The sequence below is a fragment of the Camelina sativa genome, chromosome 17, assembly GCF_030686135.1.
Source record: "Camelina sativa cultivar CO46 ecotype springtype chromosome 17, ASM3068613v1".
Taxonomy (NCBI): domain Eukaryota; kingdom Viridiplantae; phylum Streptophyta; class Magnoliopsida; order Brassicales; family Brassicaceae; genus Camelina; species Camelina sativa.
In genome coordinates, this window is record NC_141896.1 from 10,582,994 (window position 1) to 10,605,011 (window position 22,018).

The following is a 22,018-nucleotide window of genomic DNA, read 5'->3' on the forward strand; positions in this document are numbered from 1 at the left end:
TCTATAGAATATAACAAAATATTTTTTATTTGTAGCCAGATAGAAATCTACGAGAGTCGTATTACTGTATTTGACACGGCACTTTTGGTAAACGGGGTTATTAATTAATTTTTGATAGATTTATCAAAATGTTTATAAAAGTTATTTTTTCGACAATTTATAAAAATATCCTGAGTTCCAGACTTCCAGGTCACAACAGCGAAAGAATAAACCTCGATGAACTCTTTTTATAAAAATATGTAAATATGTAATTGATGTGGACATGCATGAATGAATATTCTACGACCATGATTACCATATAAAGATTAATTAAAGATTACCATATAAAGTTCTCTGATCAAATATCACGCTTAAGATTGGATAAAGATTAAAGCCACCATCACCATATATACATTTCTTTAGAGAAAACTTTCCTATATTTAAATGTTTAGGTGGCTACGGGCTACCATATCATATAATTAACATCCATTTCAAACTTAGAGATGTTATCTCAATTGGTATCAGAATTTCCATAAAACTACACTAGCTAATCCTAAGCGGATCAATCTCCCAACGTACTTTCTCGTTCTTCTTCTTTTTTAATTTTCTTCTTATTAGGGTTTTCAGTTTTTTTTTTGTTCTTTTTAGCCGAAGAAAATTAGAAAGTAGTAGCTTTTTGTACTTGCATGTTTACTACATGTACGTATGTGTTATACGTTAACGTCGTCGGTGCTCTTGTTAAACCTAATTAAGAAAAAAAATACGGATTGACCATGGTAGCATGGTCGGATGGTCCAGAGTTAAAAACTAAAAATAGTACTTCTTTGTTACAGTTGTAAAAAAAACTATCCATATTAAAATGCAATAAGATCTTTGGATGAATTACTATGACAAGAGCAATCGCGATAGAATAGGAAAAGAATGTAAAATGCATGCATCGTTTGCATTGGTTGCTAAATTTCTAGATATGTAATTCAATTTTCAATTTTGTGTAGGTGGGCTCCATTTTTGTTTCCTGTATATGTTGTGTTTCAATTATTTGTATATACGTGTTTGTGTGGGTCGCAACTGCTGCTTTCGTGGTACACAAAATTATACTATCGATCCTAATTAGAGAAAAGTACGCAAATAAAATCAAAGTGCAGTAATCCCCTTATTTTGCAGATACCCAATATGCATACTAATTAACATTTTATCATTTTAAATGTTCAAAACCAAATGGTAACACTACAATTAAGTTATAATCAAGTTTTTCTATAGTTAATTTAATATATAAGACGAATAACTAACCCATTAAGAAAAGAAGAAAATGACCTCATGATGAGGGAAAGGAACATTAGAAACGTACGTCCTCGTTGTCCGCCGAGAAATATTTTGGAGTAGCACATCAGTTTACCAATAGATTAGATCGAGGGGAACCTCTAGGTTTAAGTATGTACACACCTCAATAATATTAATTAAATAAACGCTCAAATCATCAATAAATAAATCATTGTGTGTTTCCTTATACTCGGAACATTATATTCACCACCACACGGTCCACACCAAACTTTCCTATATAAGAAACGACACCCATTCTATTCATCAGTAGCTCCATCTCTTTCTCTCTCGCCTAGTTTGTGATAGTTAAACATGGGAGCTCTTGATTCTCTCTCTGAGTATTTCTCTAACCATTTCGACGTCTCAATAAGAAAACGGAAGAAGCGTAAAGTCATGCAGGTAATAAAAAAATCCCTAAACGATACGCGGTTTAGCTCTTGTTTCGTTTACTTATATCTTTGCTTACCCTTAAATTCTTTTTTGATATTGAGCAGACGGTGAATATAAAGGTAAAGATGGACTGTGACGGATGCGAACGCAAAATCAAGAACGCTGTTTCCTCCATGAAAGGTTCGATTCTCACCTCAACTCTCAAGTAGTTCCCTTCGCTCAAACACGACCATCTTCTCGTAGCAATCAATTGGTGCAAATATATAATTGTTCTACAAGTAATCTATCACCCACACGAAACTATGCATAGTTGCATATAAGAAAACTCTATACTTTGACTCTTTACCTTTATTAATAACAACCATGATTATGTAATCTAACACGTCATATATCAAAAAACACAATTCCCTTCCAAATCAGCCAAACACGGCCATACTAATACACACACCACTCGTTTTTTTTTTTCTTTTTCTTAGGAGCAAAATCAGTAGAAGTGAACAGAAAAATGCACAAAGTGACGGTGAGTGGCTACGTGGATCCCAAGAAAGTGCTGAAGACAGTGCAGAGCACCGGGAAGAAGAAAGCTGAGTTGTGGCCGTATGTTCCGTACACAATGGTTGCTTATCCGTACGCCGCCGGAGCTTACGACAAGAGAGCCCCACCGGGTTTCGTGAGGAAGTCAGAGCAAGCTCAGGCGCAGCCGGGAGGTACAGACGATAAGCTCATGTCCCTTTTCAGCGACGAGAACCCTAACGCCTGCACCGTTATGTGAATAAGCCGGTGTTATATAATTAATAATGTATAAGGTTTATAAAGTTTATAGTGGAACTTTTTTTTGTTACTGTATCAAGTCAGAAGCAAAACAAATATAGTACTTACTCTGCGTTTAACTAGCTAGTAGTGGCTTTTTATCTCCTAATAATATAGTTTTACTTGCTTTCTGTATGAATGATTTAAGTTGTTTAAATTGTGTTTCATGCAAAAACTTAGGCTTTGTCCTAGTTTTTGCCGGAAGCATTTTAATGAGATTTAACGCCTTAACATGTACATTATATAATTTTGGGTGGTTAATAACTTAATAACACAAAACCAAGTCTAAAATTAGTTAGAATAATAAAATGGTTTTGTTTTTCCAATCTGATCAATCGAAAAATGAAAGACAATATAGATGTAATTTGCATTTATTTAATAATCAGAGATAAATTCGATCAAAAACCGGATCCAAATTTTAAACTGAAAGATACATTCTATTTGGTTTTATTAAGCAAAAAAACACCACCATATTATAGACATAAACTGTGAATGTTTTTAATTCCTTCGGTTGAGATGTCGTCAACGGTGACATTCTTTTAAACATTCCGTGATTAAAGGATTAGCATGGCGGTGAACGGGTGAAGTATTAAAATTATAAATTTTAGTTTTTGTCCCTAAAATATCATTCATCGAATATATAATTGAATCCATATCCTACATCTGTTAAACTAAAGTATTCAAATAACTATCTTAGGCCAATAATTTTGTTTGTATTCACTTGATAGTTGATACTAGTAAAAGAGTTTTGTGGAGGCAGTGGTTGGTTAATAAAAAGTTGAAAGATTCTATGACGCTGAAGAAATCCTTGGCAAGTGAAAAGCCAAACATCAAACAATTATATGCCATCTCTGCCCCTTTGTTGTACACCTACGACAAGTGTAAGATCCGACGGTAAACAGTTTTATTCGCATGGGTCCTTATTGTATCACTACGTAATTTATGGTATTGTTCCTCGGTGGAAGTAGATATGTCGACGATGATGTCTTTGGATAAGATAAGATATTTGTTAGTCAATAGATATATAATGGAAAGTAAAACATTGAATATGCAATTGCTCAAAATTTTCCAAAACAACTTATTAAAATTTTGGAACATAGCATAGTTTGCCGACCACCAGCAAAGGGACAAGTTTTCTTGTTAGTAAAATTAATAAATTGTGTGTGTTCCTTATAATATAACGTGGTTGGTTAAGAGAAGCCTTAAGAAAATGATATACGACCCTCTAACGGAAAAAAGGAACTAAATATGAATATTATTTGATAATACGATCAGAGGACATGTAAGTACATTGTCGGGTAATGACATGACTAATTATTAATTACGACCCCAATCAAATGAACATATTCTGAAAGTCTATTATGGCATGTGAAAATTTGAAAAGACACAAAACTAATGGACAGATGAGGAGTAACACAGCAAACGCGTGGCGTCGAGACTTGAAGACTTTGAAACTAGGAGTCAACGTTTCGTTGATGCTGTGAGGCCCAGGGTTTTGGAGCTAATGTTTTATTGTCACGTGTATGGTGTTTGGGACATGAACAGTTAAATCATTCGACTTGAAACACTAATCGCGGCCGGGAAGGAAACAGAGGATAATACTGAAATGTGCAGTTTACATCAATAATTAATACGATAATGTTATGTTGGCTATGGATATAACAGTTCATGTGATCACTACGAATTTTGGTAACTAGATTTATCGTAAAAGGAACATGTATTGGACTATTGATAGTGGCAACTCCCAAATATGAAGTGCATCTATGACATTTAGTTTTGATATTTGAGTTATTGATTTGGGTATCAATGTTATGGTTTTGATATTTGAGTTGTTTATAGTATATTTGTTTTTGTTGTTGCAGTTTATTAGACGCTTGGGATTATTTTTTGTGTTGTAAAAATTTGCATTCCCAAATTACAGTATCAATCAAGATTGTATATGATTCAAATAACAAAAAAGTTATCATGTGGATCAACATTAGGTAACAAGTCTCATTTTCTATAGTTATTAGTTATTACTTATTACTATGTGATTTTCTCTCTGTAGACGTATGTAAGTGGGGTGTATTGAAACTAGGATTTTGGGAGATATTAGGTTTTTGTTCAAATCACTTGTTATTCAAATTGAGATTTTAAAACCTATTCCCAAATCACATGTTATTGAAACTGAACTTTATGTGAAATCATCTAAAATCACTTACAATCATGTGTTATTCAATTAAGTATTTATAAGAATCATATCAAATTCTTTGTTATTCAAACTAAACAATGTCTTTTAACAAAATTTCAAAAAATGAATTCCGTGAGATTTTTGATATCTTTATAGTTGAAAAACATAGCTGAGAAAATCACACCTCTGAAGGTGGGATTTGAAACAAAAAAAAATTATTAACATTGCAAAAATAATCATATCACCTCCTCACTCTCACATTCTCATTGCCAACCAAAATCTTTTTTTTTTTACCATTCTTTCACAAAAAAAAACCCCAAGAATCATCTTTGAGAATTCCATCTTCTCTTTTCCCAGGGGAATTGCAAGTTCCCAGAATCCGATTTCACATTCAATTTCTTTAGCTCCAGTCTTCTGTTCAGTTTTCTTCTTTCAATCTTAACATTTTTCTTCTTCTCCTAAGCCAACAATTTTTCATTCTTCTTCGGTTGTTTTTGCTGGGTTGGTCTAATTAGAATTCAATTTTACAAAAACTTCTTGATATGTTATCTGCGTTAGTTTTTTTATTGTATCGGACTTTGCTTCATAATTATATTTCTGAATCTTGAATTGTAAAATTCAATCTATGTTTGTTTATGCAAAACAAAAATTCTGGGTTTTTTATTTGCTGTCCTTTATATTGAAGAGAATCCTCTCGTTTTACGTCTGCTATAATCAACATCAACATTCTCTCAGGCCTTGGTATAGAATTTTGCTCAGTTGTGATTTCCACTTCTAGTCCTACCTAAGCTTTTAGAATTTTATAGATCTGAGAGAATACAAAAGACTCTCCCAGACACGATTCCCGAGAAGACTCTTTTAACCAAACTTTCCGACGCCGGCGGGGCTGCTTCTCGCTGGCGTCGGGATCTCTCCGACACATCTCATTCTCGTCTCCGATCTGCTTCTTTTAGTACTCTCTTTTGCAATTTTCTTCCCCAATTTTTCTCTTTGTTTAACTCTTCTCAAACTCTTTTGTCTGTTACCTCCATACCAAACCCCGACCTTGGTCTGTTTCTGCTGACCTTCTCTTCACCGAAGATGTTCTTTTCTCGCCAGAAATCTCTGCAACAATCGGGCAGCCGCTACAACCATCCGTCATTTCGGCGATTGATGGCGAAACTAGGGTTCTCCCCAGTGGACTTAGTTTCCAAAATTGATTCAGTTCATGGCCAAAGTCTGCTTCCGCTAGTTCTACAAGCATCGGAGATTTTATTTGCAACGCAAATCTTCCCGTCAAGTCTGGACAGACTTCTCACTCAACCCTTATTTTGGCAAGCGGTTGTGACTCTAGGGTTTTCCCCAGTGGACCTAGTTTCTAACCTCGAATCAAGACACAACCATCGGCCACTACCGCAGATCTGTCACGCACAAGAGTGGTTCTATGCTCCGCAAAGCTCTCTGCATTTCCCGGCCAGCCGCCACACCCAACCTCTTCCTTGGGTCTCGATTGGAAAGCTAGGGTTTCTCTTGGTGGACCATGTCCTATCTTCAGGCCCATTAAGCTTATCCAAAATAAAGCCCACAACTTCAACACCCAGGTCCATTATTTCTGAACTTCTGCTAAACTCGTTTCTAAGTGTATTTCGATATGGTATTTGTAAGAGTTTTCGACAACTTCTGCAACTTCTATGGACACTCTTGGTTCGAGAAAACTACTATCAATTGCGAACCCTGGGTCGAAGCTATTACTCGACAGAATCTGCTCATCAAAGCTCAAGGCAATCGAGACTCTCGCTTTTGTTCTCTAACCACACTAAGGGAATGCGGAAGAACGACACTATGACTCTGGTTCCACGGAACGAGAGTTACCGACACTTCCTCAATTCCCTGCCCTCATGCCCCGTGATTAACGACCCTAGCCATTCCCAATCTATCAATTACGGGTACTTCTCCCACTCAATTGCTGATCCAACTCTAAATCCATGTAAGTCCAATTATGATACTTTGCTCCATGTGTCGAAGCCATACTATAGCCGATGGTGTGATCAAGATCACTTACTCTGTGGTTTTCATTTGAGAAGTGTTTCGTCATCGTTGCTATGGCTCTGCTTAAATTCCTTGAGAATCATGGCACTAGTGTTCAGTTTGGCCTTGTTATTTGAACCCTCTTGCTTGAAGTTGTATGGCTCTTTGATCCCGATTCCAAGTTGTCTCCTTGACTACGGCTTTGGTCTGTCCAACGCTAGTTGTTCTTCGGCAGCAACTCTAGCAAATATCTTCAAGCTTCAGAGCACTTTCAACCATGCTCGAAATATTGTCAAGCTACTTCACCGTGAATCCAAACCGGTAAGAAGCTCAGCTCTGACCTCTTCATTAACGCCAAATCGTCTCATGACAATGGCTATCTCCTTTTCCACTGATTTGATCATGGAAGAGCTTGTCGACAATCTTGATCTCACATGTACCAAGTATCTTCATGAATTTGGCTTAAAGCTCTCAAGAACCCATTGCCGACTTTTCTTATCCTTAGCTGTATTTTCTGTTTATTTTGGCATTGGGGAATGCCCTTTTATCTTGTACTGTAACTCTGCTTGTATGATCCTTCACTCTGAGTAATGAAATGCAAGTGTATGACCAAAAAAAAAAAAATGATTTCCACTTCTAGAAATCTCCTAAAATCACTCACAATCAATGTTATTTGTTCAAATCTCACCAAATCACAATTAACAAATTCACTAAAATATCCTAAAAACTCACTTAAATCTCTCAAAATCCCAAATTTTATAAATCTCACAAAATCCTTTAAAATCATAGTTTGAATACACCCCCCCCCCCTAAATATCACTACAAATCTAGTGATTAGTGTGAGTTTCAATTCAAGATTTACTCCGGTTACAGTACAAGTTTATAACAGAAAAAATTAGAAAAATACTTAGGTTCACCCCTAGGGGTGAACCTTTGTATTCACCCCCTCTCCTTTCAACCAATCAGAATGCTCAATTTAATATTTCATTTAAAAAATAAATCAAAATTAAATTAAAAACAAAACAAATTAAGGAAACAAATTTTGTATACTTTTATTTAAGGAAAGTCAAATATTGGCTTGGTTTAAATTTTATATAACGGTTTGGGTAGTTTAGTTTTTACAATTAAAACGAAATTATATGTCGGTTTGGGTTTACAAATAAAGTGGTTAGGGTTTAGATTTTACAATTAGAATGAAATTATATGCCGGTTTGAGTTTACAAATGAGATGGTTAAGGTTTAGATTTTACAATTAGAACGAAATTATATGTCGGTTTGGGTTTACAAATGAGATGGTTAGGGTTTAGATTTTACAATTAGAATGAAAATATATGTCTGTTTGGGTTTACAAATAAGATGGTTAGGGTTTAGATTTTACAATTATAACGGAATTATATGTCGGTTTGGGTTTACAAATGAGATGGTTAGCGTTTACATTTTATAATTAGAACGAAATTATATGTCGGTTTGGATTTACAAATAAGATGGTTAGGGTTTAGATTTTATAATTAGAACGAAATTACATATCAGTTTGGGTTTATAAAAGAACGGTTTAAGTTTTTAATTTTAAAATAATATCTACATATTTTCTTTCTTTATTTTATAAGGGGGTGAATGATAAGGTTCACCCTAACCCAAGTATTGTTCAAAAAATAAACATATCCAAAATAACATAACATAATGAAATCACACTACAGTATTTTGATATAGAACGGGCCTTGATTTTCTGTTTTCGGCCCATATTAGATTAATCTGAAAGGCCAAATCGCGTAACATAATAACATTGCATGTCTACCTTTTTTCTTAAGTGTAGTAATAGTCTGAAAAGACAGAAAACAAACAAAGTTGCACGCGGGATAGCATCAAATAAAAAAAATCAAGTGTTGTTGACTAGGTTATGGTAACAAAGAAGATTGAAATGTAAATTGCAAAGCTACAACTTCTTTTTTTTTTGGTGCAAACGCAAAGCTACAACTTATTGTTATCATATTGTATAAAATTTCAGATATAATCATTTACTAATAATATACTTATAGATCAGCATATGTTACTATTATTCTAAGAAAAGAAAAGGGAAAACAAGTTGGGAGAAGAGAGGGAGAAGCTCGAGAAGAGTGTGGGAGAAGGCAAACCCCAAACACTGACTAGACACAGACCGTTGGGCCCGACTCTTCATGCATGCACTCTTCTGACATTTACAATATTTCTCTAAATATACAAATTCTTTACTATTTTCAATTTCATTACTGTTATACTTTTAGGAGTACTATTCTTGTTGGAGTTACTAAAATATAAAAAAGTACATGCCTTAAATAATGATACGTACAATTCAAAATGTTTTGTTCCTATGCAATTTAAACTCCAATATTTTCAAAATGTTTTGTTCCTATGCAATTTAAACTCCAAAAAATTCAGAATTTAATGAGGGAAGGAGTTGGTCAGGTCGCTATAACTTTTAAGTGTCAGTCTCACTCACTCGCTCAACATCTTTTCAAATTTCAGAGCAAAAGTCTCTACACCCAAAGCCCCCCTCTACTCAATTGCCTTACTTCAAAAACCGAGCTTCTTCTCCTAAAAAAGCTTAAAAGTTATCAAAACGCTTTACTCATCTCTCTCTTCTTTTTTCTTCATAAGCCATGACTAAAGATGAAGACTTTAAGCTCCTAAAGATCCAGGTAAAATCTTAAACACTTTCCCCCACTTTATCATCCTCTAGCTCCTTTTTAGTGTTGCGTTGATCTCTCCATTGTGTTAATGGTTTTGTGACTTTTAATATCGAGAAACACAGACGTTTTCCCTAAGAGTCAACATCCATTGCGAGGGTTGTAACCAGAAAGTCAAGAAACTTCTTCAGAGAATCGAAGGTTTCTCTTCTTCTCTCTCTCTCTCTCTCTCTCTCTCTCTCTCTCTCTCTCTCTCTCTCTTCTCTGCTCAACCTTAAGTTCACAACATGCAAACATTTCTACTTTACTCATCTTGGATTTTTGACGAGTACATTGTCTGGTTTTGACTTAAACAGGGGTTTGCCACGTGAAGGTAGAAGCAGAACATCAAAAGGTGACTGTTACCGGGTCAGTTGACTCAGCCACACTCATCAACAAGCTCGTTAAAGCCGGCAAACACGCCGAGCTTTGGTCTCCTACCCCTAACCAAAACCAACCTCCAAAGCCCAAGACTAATGACGTCACCAAGAACACCACTCAAAAGGGTCAGAAGCAAGGCTCAGCCAAAAGTGGTCTTGAAGCTTTCAAGCCCAAGAGTAACCCTAAAGGTGGTGCCTTTGCCACGGAGGAAGAAGAAGACGGCGGCGAGGGAGAAGACGGAGACGTCCAGCTTCCAAAACCGGCGAACCAGCAGCAACAAACCGTCGTCAACTCCAAGAAAAACAATGGAGGAGCTGCAATGAACAATGGAAACAACGGAGTCAACGCCGCATCCAAGAAAGTCAACCAGAAACAGAGCAACCAAAACCAGAACACTCAACAAGCAATGGCGGCTATGAGAATGAGAGCCGGCGGAAAAATAAACCCTGGTGTTGAAAGCAACGAGATTGGAGCTCTCATGGGTCTAGCTGGATTCAACGGCGCACCAAACGCCGTTACTCATCCCACAAATGGGATACAACAACAGCTTCAAGCTCCAGCGTTGAACAACATCAACGGTGTCACTAACCACAACCTAAACAATGGTAACGGAGGCATGATGATGAACATGAATGGCTACAACAATCATCATCCAATGAACATGCAGAGTAGGCAAATGATGCATCATCATCCTCAGCCTCAGCAAATGATGTACCAAAGATCAGCTTTCGTTCCAACATCAAGCAATGGGTATTACTACAACTATACGCCAAGTCCCTACAGTTATTATCCTTACTATCCTTACCCAGCCGAGCAGCAGTCGCAGCAAAGTATTCACCCATCTCCAACAAACATGTCTAGTGATGAAGACACTAGCCATAACAGTGGCTGCAACATCATGTAAAATTGTCGTTGCTTGCTATGGAAGGTTTCTTTCTGCTTTTGGAAACTAGACATGTTAAAATCTTTCATGTTAATGTCTAATGTGATATATTTAGTGTTTGGTTTTTGTTTTCTTTTTTTAGACTGGGTACTTTTTTTATTTGTGTGTGAAATGTAGCTGTTTTGGACTGACATGAAACTGTGTTGGTTGATATATAACGGAAAAAGATGGCTAACTACACGAAGTATTGGAGAATGCATGATCACACATACCAAGTATAATATTGTATCCTCAACTACACGAAGTATATGTATTGCATGACCACATGTATGAACTATATGACGTTATGTGGTCAACACCATAGACATACAATCTGGTACACCGGTCGAATAATTCCGGTTAAGACCGACGTTGATTCCGGCGTTGACCAACATTGACCAAAAAAAATTGTATTTTAATTTTTTTCTATGAAAAAACAAAATAATAAATTACTATATTAAATTATTTATGAATTTTCATGATTAGAAAACATTCTATTCAATATCTAAATATCTTAGGTATCTCTAATGTATTTATTCTTATAATTAATTATTTTTTTTAAAGCTAAAATAATAGTTAAATAAAAATAATTAATAATTATTTTCAAGATATTAATACATTTTATCTTGATTTTAGGATATGTTTGCAAAAGGATATAGAATAAGAGGATTTTTGCAAATGTCCTTATGTTATATATTGAAAATAATTATGTATCATTATATTTTATCTATTAAAAGTAAATAATGTTAATTTTTTTGTTATTGTTTACATGTTATTAGGAGTATGTAAATTTTTTTTATACCAAAGAGTATCTAAAATTTTGTATACTCTTTACCATGCAAATTTTAAAGTAAAGAGTCATATACTCGAATCTTTTGCATATTATTTTCTAATGAAAATAGTTGAATTTGATTTTATTGATTCTTGTAGTATTTAAAATTTTAAATAATATGATGATCAGAGATTTATATATATAAAATCATTAATAATTACATATGTTATATATATATATATATATATTTCTTGAAAATAATTATTAATAATTTTATTTAACTATTAGTTTAGCTTCAAAAATAAAAGTAACTAATTATAAGAATGAATACATTAGAGATATAGAAATAATTAGATATTGAATAGAATGTGTTTTCTAATCATGAAAACCCATATATAATTTAATATAATAATTTATGATTTTGTTTTTTAATAGAAAATATTAAAATACAATTTTTTTTGGTCAATGTTAGTCAACGCCGGAGTCAATGTCGGTCTTTGCCGGAATCATTCGACCGGTGTACCGAATTGTATGTCTATGGTGTTGACCACATAACGTCATATAGTTCATGCATGTGGCCATGCAATATATATACTTCGTGTAGTTGATGATACAATATTATACTTAGCATGTGTGACCATGCATTCTCCAATATTTCAGGTAGCTAGCCATCTTTTTTCCATATATAAATCCCAGAATGTTATTTGATGTTTTTTGTGAGATGTTTTGCTTTGTGTTCTTTGTTTTTTTTTAACATTTAGTGGTTGGTGCGGTGCAAACAATTGTAGAAGAGCGTTTAGAGCGGTATGGTTTTGTCACAACGTGGTTTGTGTGTATCTCTCGAAAAGATATTCTCTCTATCCACTAAAAAGTTATTCCACCTGCTCGCTGCCTCTCGGTAGGTGTCTCGTTATAAGCGTCACCTATTCTTATTTAATGCGACATAGTTCGAGTTTTTTAAAATTGGACTAGTTATAAAATAAATGTCTTTAGCCGGTCATGCATCAATCAATCCTTTGCTTTTTAGTTTTGATACTTACAAGATACGTATGGAAATCGGTATTTGCTGATTTTTTTGTTTGCTTTTGGAGCTTGAAAATCGAAAACATACTGAACTGATTTGAACCATGTTTTGGGCCACATGAATTTCAACTATATGTTTAGGCCGAAAGATACATGTCCAACTTGGTTTCTTTTTCACAAAGAAGCCCTATATTAAATTCTTGATAGTCACACAAGATTCCTCCAACCAGGAGACAAAAACATGCAAACGAAAAAGGCAAAACATTTTGGCTGTTTATAAACGATTTTTAAATCGTATCCTAAGTTTGAGGTTTTTGATTTTGAACATTGGTTTCGAATGCTTGATCCGCATTCACCAATAAACTGGAAGAGATTTCTCAGCGGTGTTTGGTGTTTGATATGGTTTAATTATGAGTTTTCACCACAATCGTTGTCCAAATTTATTCATACGAAACCATCTTATTTATTAATTGTGATTTTAATTGTACCTGAAAACTCTATACAGTCAATATATGACAATTCTTAAACACAAATTAATAGCAACGCAGGACACTCAAATTATAGGTAACTGAAATAACATTTGGTACGATAACATCACTTGATGTTTGGTCCCTTTGCATACTTGTACTAATCTTTATATATAATAATGTGGTTTGTGCATAATGATGGATTACCAAATGGACACTTAAGAGTTAGACGTAAGAAGGGTCGAGGTTAGGATAGTGGACCCATCTCTCAAATTCCTTTCACACTTGAGAGTACCTAACTTTTTGCGCCACGAGCCGTGGGATGTTTGCCTTTGTTTATCTTATGGGTTTCAAAACTATCGGAGACTTGCTTATGTCTTAGTTACTCATAAAGTTGTCATTTAAAAAGTTGAACTTCTCGAGTATACAATTCTTTTCCGGTCCGCAAAGGTAAATTAGGTGCTTTGCTAAATGTTAACGTGTCTATACTCTAACTAGAGCTTTCTCGTATCACACTAATCAAGAATTTCAGTGTCACATTGTAGTATTAATTTATAAATATTACGAGGTTTAAAGCACTAATCTAAGATAGCATGCATATATAGATATCTTATAGCTACTTTTTATAATCGCCTTTCTTGTTGTAATTTTCATTGATGTTGTTCGCGTTTTCTGCTTTTCTACGTGTGCCATTATTTAATTTGTAACTATGTATACGTCGCTTACTAGCTTTTTCACCTGTGAAGCCCACACGAACATATTATTTTATTTTTATACTTTTAAAAAAAAACTAGCTTTAAGGAGCATATGATTTTTAAAGACTCGGAACTGATTTCTAACCACCACCAAATTAAGGAGTTTAAGATCTATTCTCGACCATAGACCCATAGTTATACGTACTAATCAAGCTACCTACATATCTACCTCGAAGACTATGCTAAGCTAAAAGGATGAATCGTCCGAGTTAGGCTCTCATTTGTCATTAAGCTTTATTAACTTTTTTGATTTCTCACTGGTCATTAAGCATTGAACATTTATAGGCAACTTTCATTAAATGCATACTCAGCTAAATCCGGTACTAACAAGGGTGCGACATGAGTGAAACTTTATAAAATAATACAAGACAAACAAAAGATCCCAAAATAAACACTTTGAAGAGAAAGGTCACTGAATATTAAAAAAGCAAAATGACATCTGCACATCATGCAACCATTTGAAGAATAAATAAAAGAGTTTTACAATATTAGATTAGCGATAGAATAAAAATGTAAAGATCCTATACTTCGTAGACTCAAGGGTGTGAACCAGAGACCACCACGTTCTCGAATAAAACACACACATACTCTCCTTATATATATGATCTAATTTAATGATCAAGAACTTAATTTCTCATACGAAGTTAATCGTTCACATAGACACACACACACAATAGACTTGAGTTGACAGAAATGGAATCTCTATTGTCTCCGAGGAAGATGAAGAGAGTGATGATGCTAATAGTAACATTGACGTGGCTCCGTAGCACGTGCGGGGAGCTGCTCGATGATCAGCTATTCGAAGTGGGAAAGCTTAAGATGTTCGTCGACGACCTCCCAGATATGCCTAGACTCCATGGATTTAACTCTTTTCATGGCATCCTCAAACCCACTTCTCTTCAAATCGGCATGTTCTCCACTAAATGGGTATTCTTCTTTCCCTCATTCCATTTTTTTTCCCCCAAAGAATCAGATTCTTCTAGATTGGTGAGAATAATCGTATTTCACTTTGTTTACGTCGTTGGAAAGAAATGATGAGATACGTCTATACGTTTTTACTCTTGACCTCACTTATTTAGTCCTGTTGGTAATAAAAGACATAACGAGCTTCGGCCTATAAACTCTCCTAGGCCCAGTTACAAATGTCTTTTATAAATAGTACTATATAGTAGTAGTTAGCACACTTGTAACGATTATAACTAAACAAATTTATGGTGTGACAGAAATTTCATAGAGATTTGCCAGCGACACAAGTGTTCGCATACGGTACATCACGTAGCAAGGCAACAGTTCCTGGTCCGACGATCGAAGCCGTGTATGGAGTAGACACATACATTACGTGGCGAAATCACCTTCCTTCATCTCACATTCTTCCTTGGGATCCTACAATCTCTCCTGCGACCGCGAAACACGGTGGAATCCCTACGGTGGTTCACTTACACGGCGGAATCCACGAACCAGCCAGTGATGGAAACGCTGATGCGTGGTTCACTGCCGGTTTCAAAGAGACTGGACCAAAATGGACGAAAACGACGTTGCATTACGAGAACATGCAACAACCTGGTAACATGTGGTACCACGACCATGCCATGGGTTTGACCCGTATCAACAACCTCGCCGGTATGGTAGGCGCCTACGTTCTTCGCCACCACGCCGTCGAATCTCCTCTGCGGCTACCCACCGGAGATGAATTTGACCGGCCGTTGATTATTTTCGACCGGAGCTTTCGTAAAGACGGGTCAATATACATGAACGCAACTGGTAACAACCCGTCGATTCACCCGCAATGGCAACCGGAATATTTCGGCGATGTGATCATCGTCAATGGAAAAGCGTGGCCGCGACTAAACGTCCGACGTCGGAAATACAGATTCCGCATCATAAACGCAAGTAACGCAAGATTCTTCAAATTCTTCTTCTCCAACGGTTTAGATTTCGTCGTGGTAGGTTCTGATTCTGCTTATCTCTCAAAACCTGTGGTGACCAAATGGATTCTCTTATCTCCGTCAGAAATCGCAGACGTTATCGTTGATTTCTCGAAATCGCCGTCGAGGACGGTTGTACTCGCTAATGACGCGCCCTATCCTTACCCTGGTGGTGATCCCGTCAACAAAGAAAACAGCATGGTAATGAAATTTATCCTCAAAACTGAACCAGAGGATGACACAAGTATAATTCCCAAGAAGCTTATTGATTACGCGGCTGGTGATGTGTCGAACGCAGTCCTCACGCGTTACATCTCTATGTACGAGTACGTAAGCAGTTCTGATGAGCCAACTCATTTGTTTGTCAACGGCTTGCCCTATGACGCTCCCGTCACGGAAACTCCAAAAATAGGAACCACTGAGGTACGTTGTGTTAATTAACGGTCTAATACGTAACTGATTACAAAAATTTTAATGATACAAAATGTGAAAAACTAATCAGGTGTGGGAAGTGATAAATTTGACGGAGGATAACCATCCGTTACACATTCATCTCGGACTTTTCAAAGTGGTTGAGCAAACGGAGTTACTGGCGGCAGGATTGGAGGAGTTCAAGGAGTGCATGACGAAACACAACGACGCCGTCAAGTGCAAGATTAGTAAATACGCACGAGGGAGAAAGACTGCGGTAACGGCACACGAGAGAGGCTGGAAGAACGTGTTCAAGATGATGCCGGGACATGTGACGAGGATACTCGTACGCTTTTCTTATATCCACACTAACGCATCTTACCCTTTCGATGCCACGCAGGAACCCGGCTACATTTACCATTGTCACGTAAGTTCAGAACATTTTGAATTAGGTAATCGTTATTACATAAACTTCTTTTCAATTGGACAATAATATATTTTACATTGCAGATACTGGACCATGAGGACAATATGATGATGAGGCCGCTTAAGGTCATTAATTGATATGTATTCAAAAGATAAAAAAAAAAAAAAAAAAGAAGAACAATGTTACACATTGAGAATGTATAATATAATCTCTACTTTATTAATCCCTAGTAATAATTAATTAGTTCTAAAAATTAGTACTGGCTATGTTGAAAGAACCATTCTTTCCTGAATTTGTTCAACTTATGAATCCAAATTCAGAAATAATAAGAATTTTCTAAATTGATTACATTGAGTTCTATGATACTTGATAAGCCTTTATTTTAAACTAAGTTTAGACCCATAAGGAAAACATTATAAAAATAAGTTGGAGAAAAAGTTTGTATAAACCTACTGTAGTTATTATCATCGACTAAGAGAAAACAAACACAAACGATAACATTATAATGAGAGGGATCAAATTACTCCCCAATCATTTTCTTTTACACCAATCAAAAAAAAAAATCACCAGGTGAAACTGATAGATTCAAATTGAAGATTCTCAGCCGAACCAAAGGAACAAATATTTGCAACCTCTTCTCTCATCTTCCTTGGACCACAAACAAGAACTCCGACGCTTGAACCATTTAAACCAACTAGGAGCTCTGCTTTCACACAATGAACAGCGTGAGAAATAGAAAAAGTAATATACTCTACAAGTCTAATACATGTATGAAAATGTTATGTATATTCGATAAGTAGACTTACTTTTAAGATTAGGCCTTTCTCCATAGTGAATGTTGGTGACTTCCGATAGCAACTGATCTGGCGAGGTCTCGATCATCAATGGAGAAAATGCGTCATCGTTTTCATCTTTTTCCTTATAATAATTCTTTTTGTTACACAACATAGCGACCATAGACGTAGCCACCACGCTAATGGAGATTGCTAGAAGGTAAATGAGAGATTTATAAGCCGCAGTGTACTTTTTCGAGCTTTGATCTATTGGGTAGATGTGATATCTTGTGATGATTGCGATGATGATGATAAAGATCATGAATGAAGAAGAGAGGATGGTGGCGAGCCATAGCCAGGAGTTGGATCCGAGGATTGGTGAGATGGGTTGGTCTGAGACATATGGTTTGAAATCTAGGGTTTTGATGATATTCATATTGCAAGTTGATTCTTTCTCTCGGGTGACGAAGGCTTTGATCTGGATATCTACAAAGGAGGGGATCTCTGTGGAGATTGGTAAGATTAGGTTGAGCATGGAGAGGTCGGAAGAGGTCTTGAAGGCACAGATTAAGGTCATCTTTGGGATTTTACAAGTGTTCGTTGAGCTTATGTAGAGTAGATCGCGGATTATGGAGATGAATGGTGTAATCCCACTACCTCCACTAACCATCACAAGAGTATCATGTCTGCGAAATAAAAAAAACAGAGCTATGTTACTTGTGTTGCAAGGGATCGAATGTTGGACTTCTCTGATTGGGATTTAGGTTTATTACCGTAAGTAATCAGTGGAAGCTGGACCGTAGGGTCCCTCGACGGAAACAGCAAGGTGGTCGATCGGATCAGAAGAAGAAAGCATATGGTAAAGCTTAGTGGACCATTTGCCTTGGCACTTGATCATAACACTTAGCTTCTTTGGTTCGAGTTTGCTACTAGAAGTTATCGTAAATGGATGCCACTGCAGCTTCGAAATACTCGGTATGTTCACGAACAATGTACTCGTCGGACTATAGATCAGCACTGCATTAACATGTTTAGCATATAATTCTTGAAATAGATAATCAATTGAAGAAGATCACTAAACAGAGGGATCGTTAGTTAAAACTCACTAGGGTTTTTGGAGAAATTGAGCTCGACGGTTTCACAAGGAAGAACACGAGCAGAGACTAGCTTGACATTGTTGCGTGACTGGAGAAATCTCAAGAAACGATCGACGATGAAGATGTAGAAACCGGGAAATGAGATCAACGAGTAAGAGATGCCAACGTGGAAGACAAAGAAGAGCATGAAGACCATGTAGAGATAATGAGTGTAGAAGAAGACTTCGAAGTATCTCCTTCTAATCGCCGGGAATGTGGTGGTCCACATCAAAAGTCCGGCCACCAGAGCTATCTCTCCGGCTAAATGCGAGATACCTGTCCTATCCCACTCCAACATCTATTCATACGAACAAGTAGGGGTAGCACTGAGCATTAGAATCAAGCACAACTTAACTTCTTAATTAAACTTGTTAATTAATCATGTTGTACACTGCATACAAGTGTAGATAGATATATGTATATATAAGTCAGAGTTATAGTTAAAACCAAATATAACCAAAATTTTGCCAAACTTATAATAACCCATATAGACTAACTAACCTGAGAGACTTGATTTGTGGATATCCAGTAGAGACAAAAACAAAGACCGTGGCTGGTCAATAAGGTCATGACCAAGTTACCGAGCCATATATGGTACTTGATGCTTGACTCCGACGTAAGCCCAACTGCAGTCAGCAACGATGAGCCACGCGCTACCGGATAGAACAAGAACCCCAAGCATATGTTCCCTGTTAGACCTAACCTTACTGCTATTGATTTCAGCCTCGCTTGCCATCTTTTGAGTTTTCGCCATATATAAAATAAACACGTAAGAGTATCATATATATTTCAATACAAAAGTACAGTAACATTTTAAAAATGGTTAACTTGAAATATACAAAAAACATCACATAATTCGTTTATAAAAAAGGCCAAATTGTTTACGATATACGATATATATATTTGAATGATTCAGAGAATTACAGGTCAATCAATTATGTTATTATTTTCTATATTTATTTGAGTTTCCTATTGAATTCTGACTAACTCAAAATTTCAGACCCACAATATTATGAAAAGCATCCCTGCAATTCAACTAAATAATAAGCCTAGCTAAGTGTTAAATGAATCTACATGATTATTATATGTAAACTATATGGTGTATGTATATTTCGCGATACATACAAAATAAACGTTCATGGCAAAAAAAAATCCATATATAAAAGGAACTTACAAGTTATCTCCATCAGTTGGAATTGATTGAGGAGTGATGGTGGAAAAGGTAACGTAAAAGTAATTGGCTAAGCTCCAAAGAAGAAGAGCCAAAAACATCGTCAAGAACATAACCTCAGTCACTGTCACTATTCCTAATCCCTTCACCAGCATTGGTTTTTTCAATGCACCAAACTTGTTTCTCTTCTTCCTCTCCACTCCACTTTTTTAATTAACATAAAAATATATATCAATATAAAAATTTGTTAATTAGATAATAATCAATTGGTAGTTTAAGTGTTTAATTACCTATTTAATTGGCTAACTGTCGTTTGTTTCTTCAAGTGAAGGTAAATAGATCCAAGAAAAGCCAATAGAATCATTGGAAACATGTAAACCAAAAGGTTTACTCCTAATAATAGAAAATGATATTTGTTAAAAAAAACTAATTTAAAAAAAAAAAACAGATTAGATCGATGGCGACTTTTCAAGAAAAGTGATGTGAATTTACCTGGTCTCCCGAAATAAATCGATTCGCCGAGCTTGGCACGCATGGATTTTAACCAGATTTTCTTGTAAGTAGACGTTGGCATCATGATCCAAATCACCATAGTACCAATCAAAATCACCATCGTTAAGAGCTTAATCACATTCTTAATCACTTCCTTATTCATTTCTCCTAATACCATATTACAAGAAATGAAACTACACTTTTATCAACAACGAAAAGAGAGAGATGAAGTTTTGCAAGAAAATATATATGAAGAACAGAACAAAGCGAAACGAACTTTTTAATGGATATCTCTGAGTTTGTTTAGATTTTCTGACAAGGGATGGAAAGCTACTGCGGCCACGCGCCACCACGAGTGAACCACGCGCCACCATGAGCCAACCACGTTAAGTATCAAGAACGGCTTGTGGTTCCCACTTCCTCGTTCCTTCGCCATTCAACAACCTAAACTACTCGTCTCTCTCTACACCGTTAATGAATAAAATAAATAAATTAATGAATAGACAATTTCCTTGAAACGTTCTGATTTTGACTTTTCTCATACCACATCATCCAAAATAACGGACCAATGAGAACATCAGAATACACCACGTCACGGTAAAGTTTTCATAAGATAAGAAAAAATGCGCCAAATAAGGGAATGTGCCGTGGCATTGTAAGTCATACAGGTAGTAACGTAGCGAAGCATACAACAAGGTTCATGCCTACATTACAAAGCCTTTTTATGCACTAAAACAAAAGCCTTTTATTTATAGCTGACGACACTTGATATGAAAATGTAAAATCTCAAAGTACAAAGGCCTTAAACTGAAAACACATATAAAAGACCAATTCCACCACACTTTTTTAACCTAAGAAAATTTATGATAGTGCTCTTGAGACCCCGGACCAGACTATAATAATATCTCACTGGGCTCAATTATCTTAGACGGGATCGAACTGGCAGTGCAAGGTTCAAATTCCTTTGGAAGCTAACCGAAGTATGTCACCACCAGCCCACCGATATACGAAGCATTAAGCATACATTTTCAACTATTTAAATTCTCAATCTTAAATATACACTAGCTAATTTTTTTTTTTTTTTTGAACTAAAAATATACACTAGCTAATTAAGAAAACAAAATCTAGTAGAAATCAACTTCTCTCTTTTTATTGCACAAAATAATTCTACGTATTTTAAAAGACACGAATGTAAGTATTAAAATGTACATAATATGGTTGATGTACTAATTGTCAAGTAGGGTCTATTACAACTTGTGAAGTGTTATCATTGGCTGGCTTTGGGTTATCTATGTGTCTGGAGCAGAGATATTTTCATCATATTAAATGTTTCTTGTTGTCATTTGTCAGTTGTTCACTACTCTCTTTGATTTCTTATAGACATATTAGCTATCAGGGTACGGTTTTATTATTGCGTTTAATACGGTTCAGTACTACGGCATAATTAGTTGGATGTACTCCTCGTTCACTCTCGCCTAGTCACGGATATAGAGTTTGAGCCTTTGAGGTGAGTTCTCTTTTGTGATCTCCACTTTGATTCTGGAAAACCAATAACTGGAGAGAATTCCCTAATTTTAAAACCCCATACCATGTAATTTTCACAAGTCGATTGCAGCAAAGAGCTAGAAGAACCACAATCACTTTGGATTTTGATTGTTCCTATCTCCCAATGATACGTACGAGCTTATAGTAACTAATTAGGTTTTGATTTTAGAGAGGCTTTGATACCAATACCATGTAAGTTAGAACTACCATTTAGTGCACTGATCATTGACTCGAGTCACTCGACTCTTATATACACACGTACACGACAACATGCAGTAACATGCAAGTATATTAGTTAATTTGTTCTAAAAAATAGGAATACCTAGCTAGCTAGTACTATATATCTATTGCCAAAAAGAATACAAAACGGAATAAATTGTTTGAAGTACGTATGAGCAAAATAAATTCAAAGAAACCGTAGAAGAACATATAATTATATT

General features: G+C 35.8%; 4 protein-coding genes across 4 annotated transcripts; 3 read left to right on the plus strand and 1 right to left on the minus strand.

The window, feature by feature from the left end:
* The first annotated feature begins 1,475 nt into the window (after positions 1-1,475).
* LOC104756657 (heavy metal-associated isoprenylated plant protein 22-like) lies at positions 1,476-2,638 on the plus strand. Its single transcript, XM_010479279.3, has 3 exons — positions 1,476-1,698; positions 1,794-1,869; positions 2,166-2,638. Exons 1-3 carry the CDS (start codon positions 1,612-1,614, stop codon positions 2,459-2,461), a joined length of 459 nt encoding a protein of 152 aa, XP_010477581.1. The 5' UTR covers positions 1,476-1,611; the 3' UTR covers positions 2,462-2,638.
* A 6,352-nt stretch (positions 2,639-8,990) lies between these two features.
* On the plus strand, positions 8,991-10,880 carry LOC104756658 (heavy metal-associated isoprenylated plant protein 37-like). Its single transcript, XM_010479280.3, has 3 exons — positions 8,991-9,351; positions 9,465-9,540; positions 9,696-10,880. Exons 1-3 carry the CDS (start codon positions 9,313-9,315, stop codon positions 10,661-10,663), a joined length of 1,083 nt encoding a protein of 360 aa, XP_010477582.1. The 5' UTR covers positions 8,991-9,312; the 3' UTR covers positions 10,664-10,880.
* A 3,127-nt stretch (positions 10,881-14,007) lies between these two features.
* On the plus strand, positions 14,008-16,809 carry LOC104756659 (multicopper oxidase LPR1). The gene is made up of 4 exons (XM_010479281.3): positions 14,008-14,625; positions 14,922-16,046; positions 16,126-16,461; positions 16,545-16,809. Exons 1-4 carry the CDS (start codon positions 14,392-14,394, stop codon positions 16,596-16,598), a joined length of 1,749 nt encoding a protein of 582 aa, XP_010477583.1. The 5' UTR covers positions 14,008-14,391; the 3' UTR covers positions 16,599-16,809.
* Positions 16,810-16,837: 28 nt separating this feature from the next.
* Positions 16,838-20,663, minus strand: LOC104756660 (ferric reduction oxidase 3, mitochondrial-like). Its single transcript, XM_010479282.3, has 9 exons — positions 20,311-20,663; positions 20,034-20,201; positions 19,832-19,934; positions 19,545-19,745; positions 18,872-19,106; positions 18,341-18,668; positions 18,008-18,251; positions 17,268-17,920; positions 16,838-17,164 (listed from the first exon to the last, which is right to left on the minus strand). Exons 1-9 carry the CDS (start codon positions 20,405-20,407, stop codon positions 17,025-17,027), a joined length of 2,169 nt encoding a protein of 722 aa, XP_010477584.1. The 5' UTR covers positions 20,408-20,663; the 3' UTR covers positions 16,838-17,024.
* Between the last annotated feature and the right edge of the window lie 1,355 nt (positions 20,664-22,018).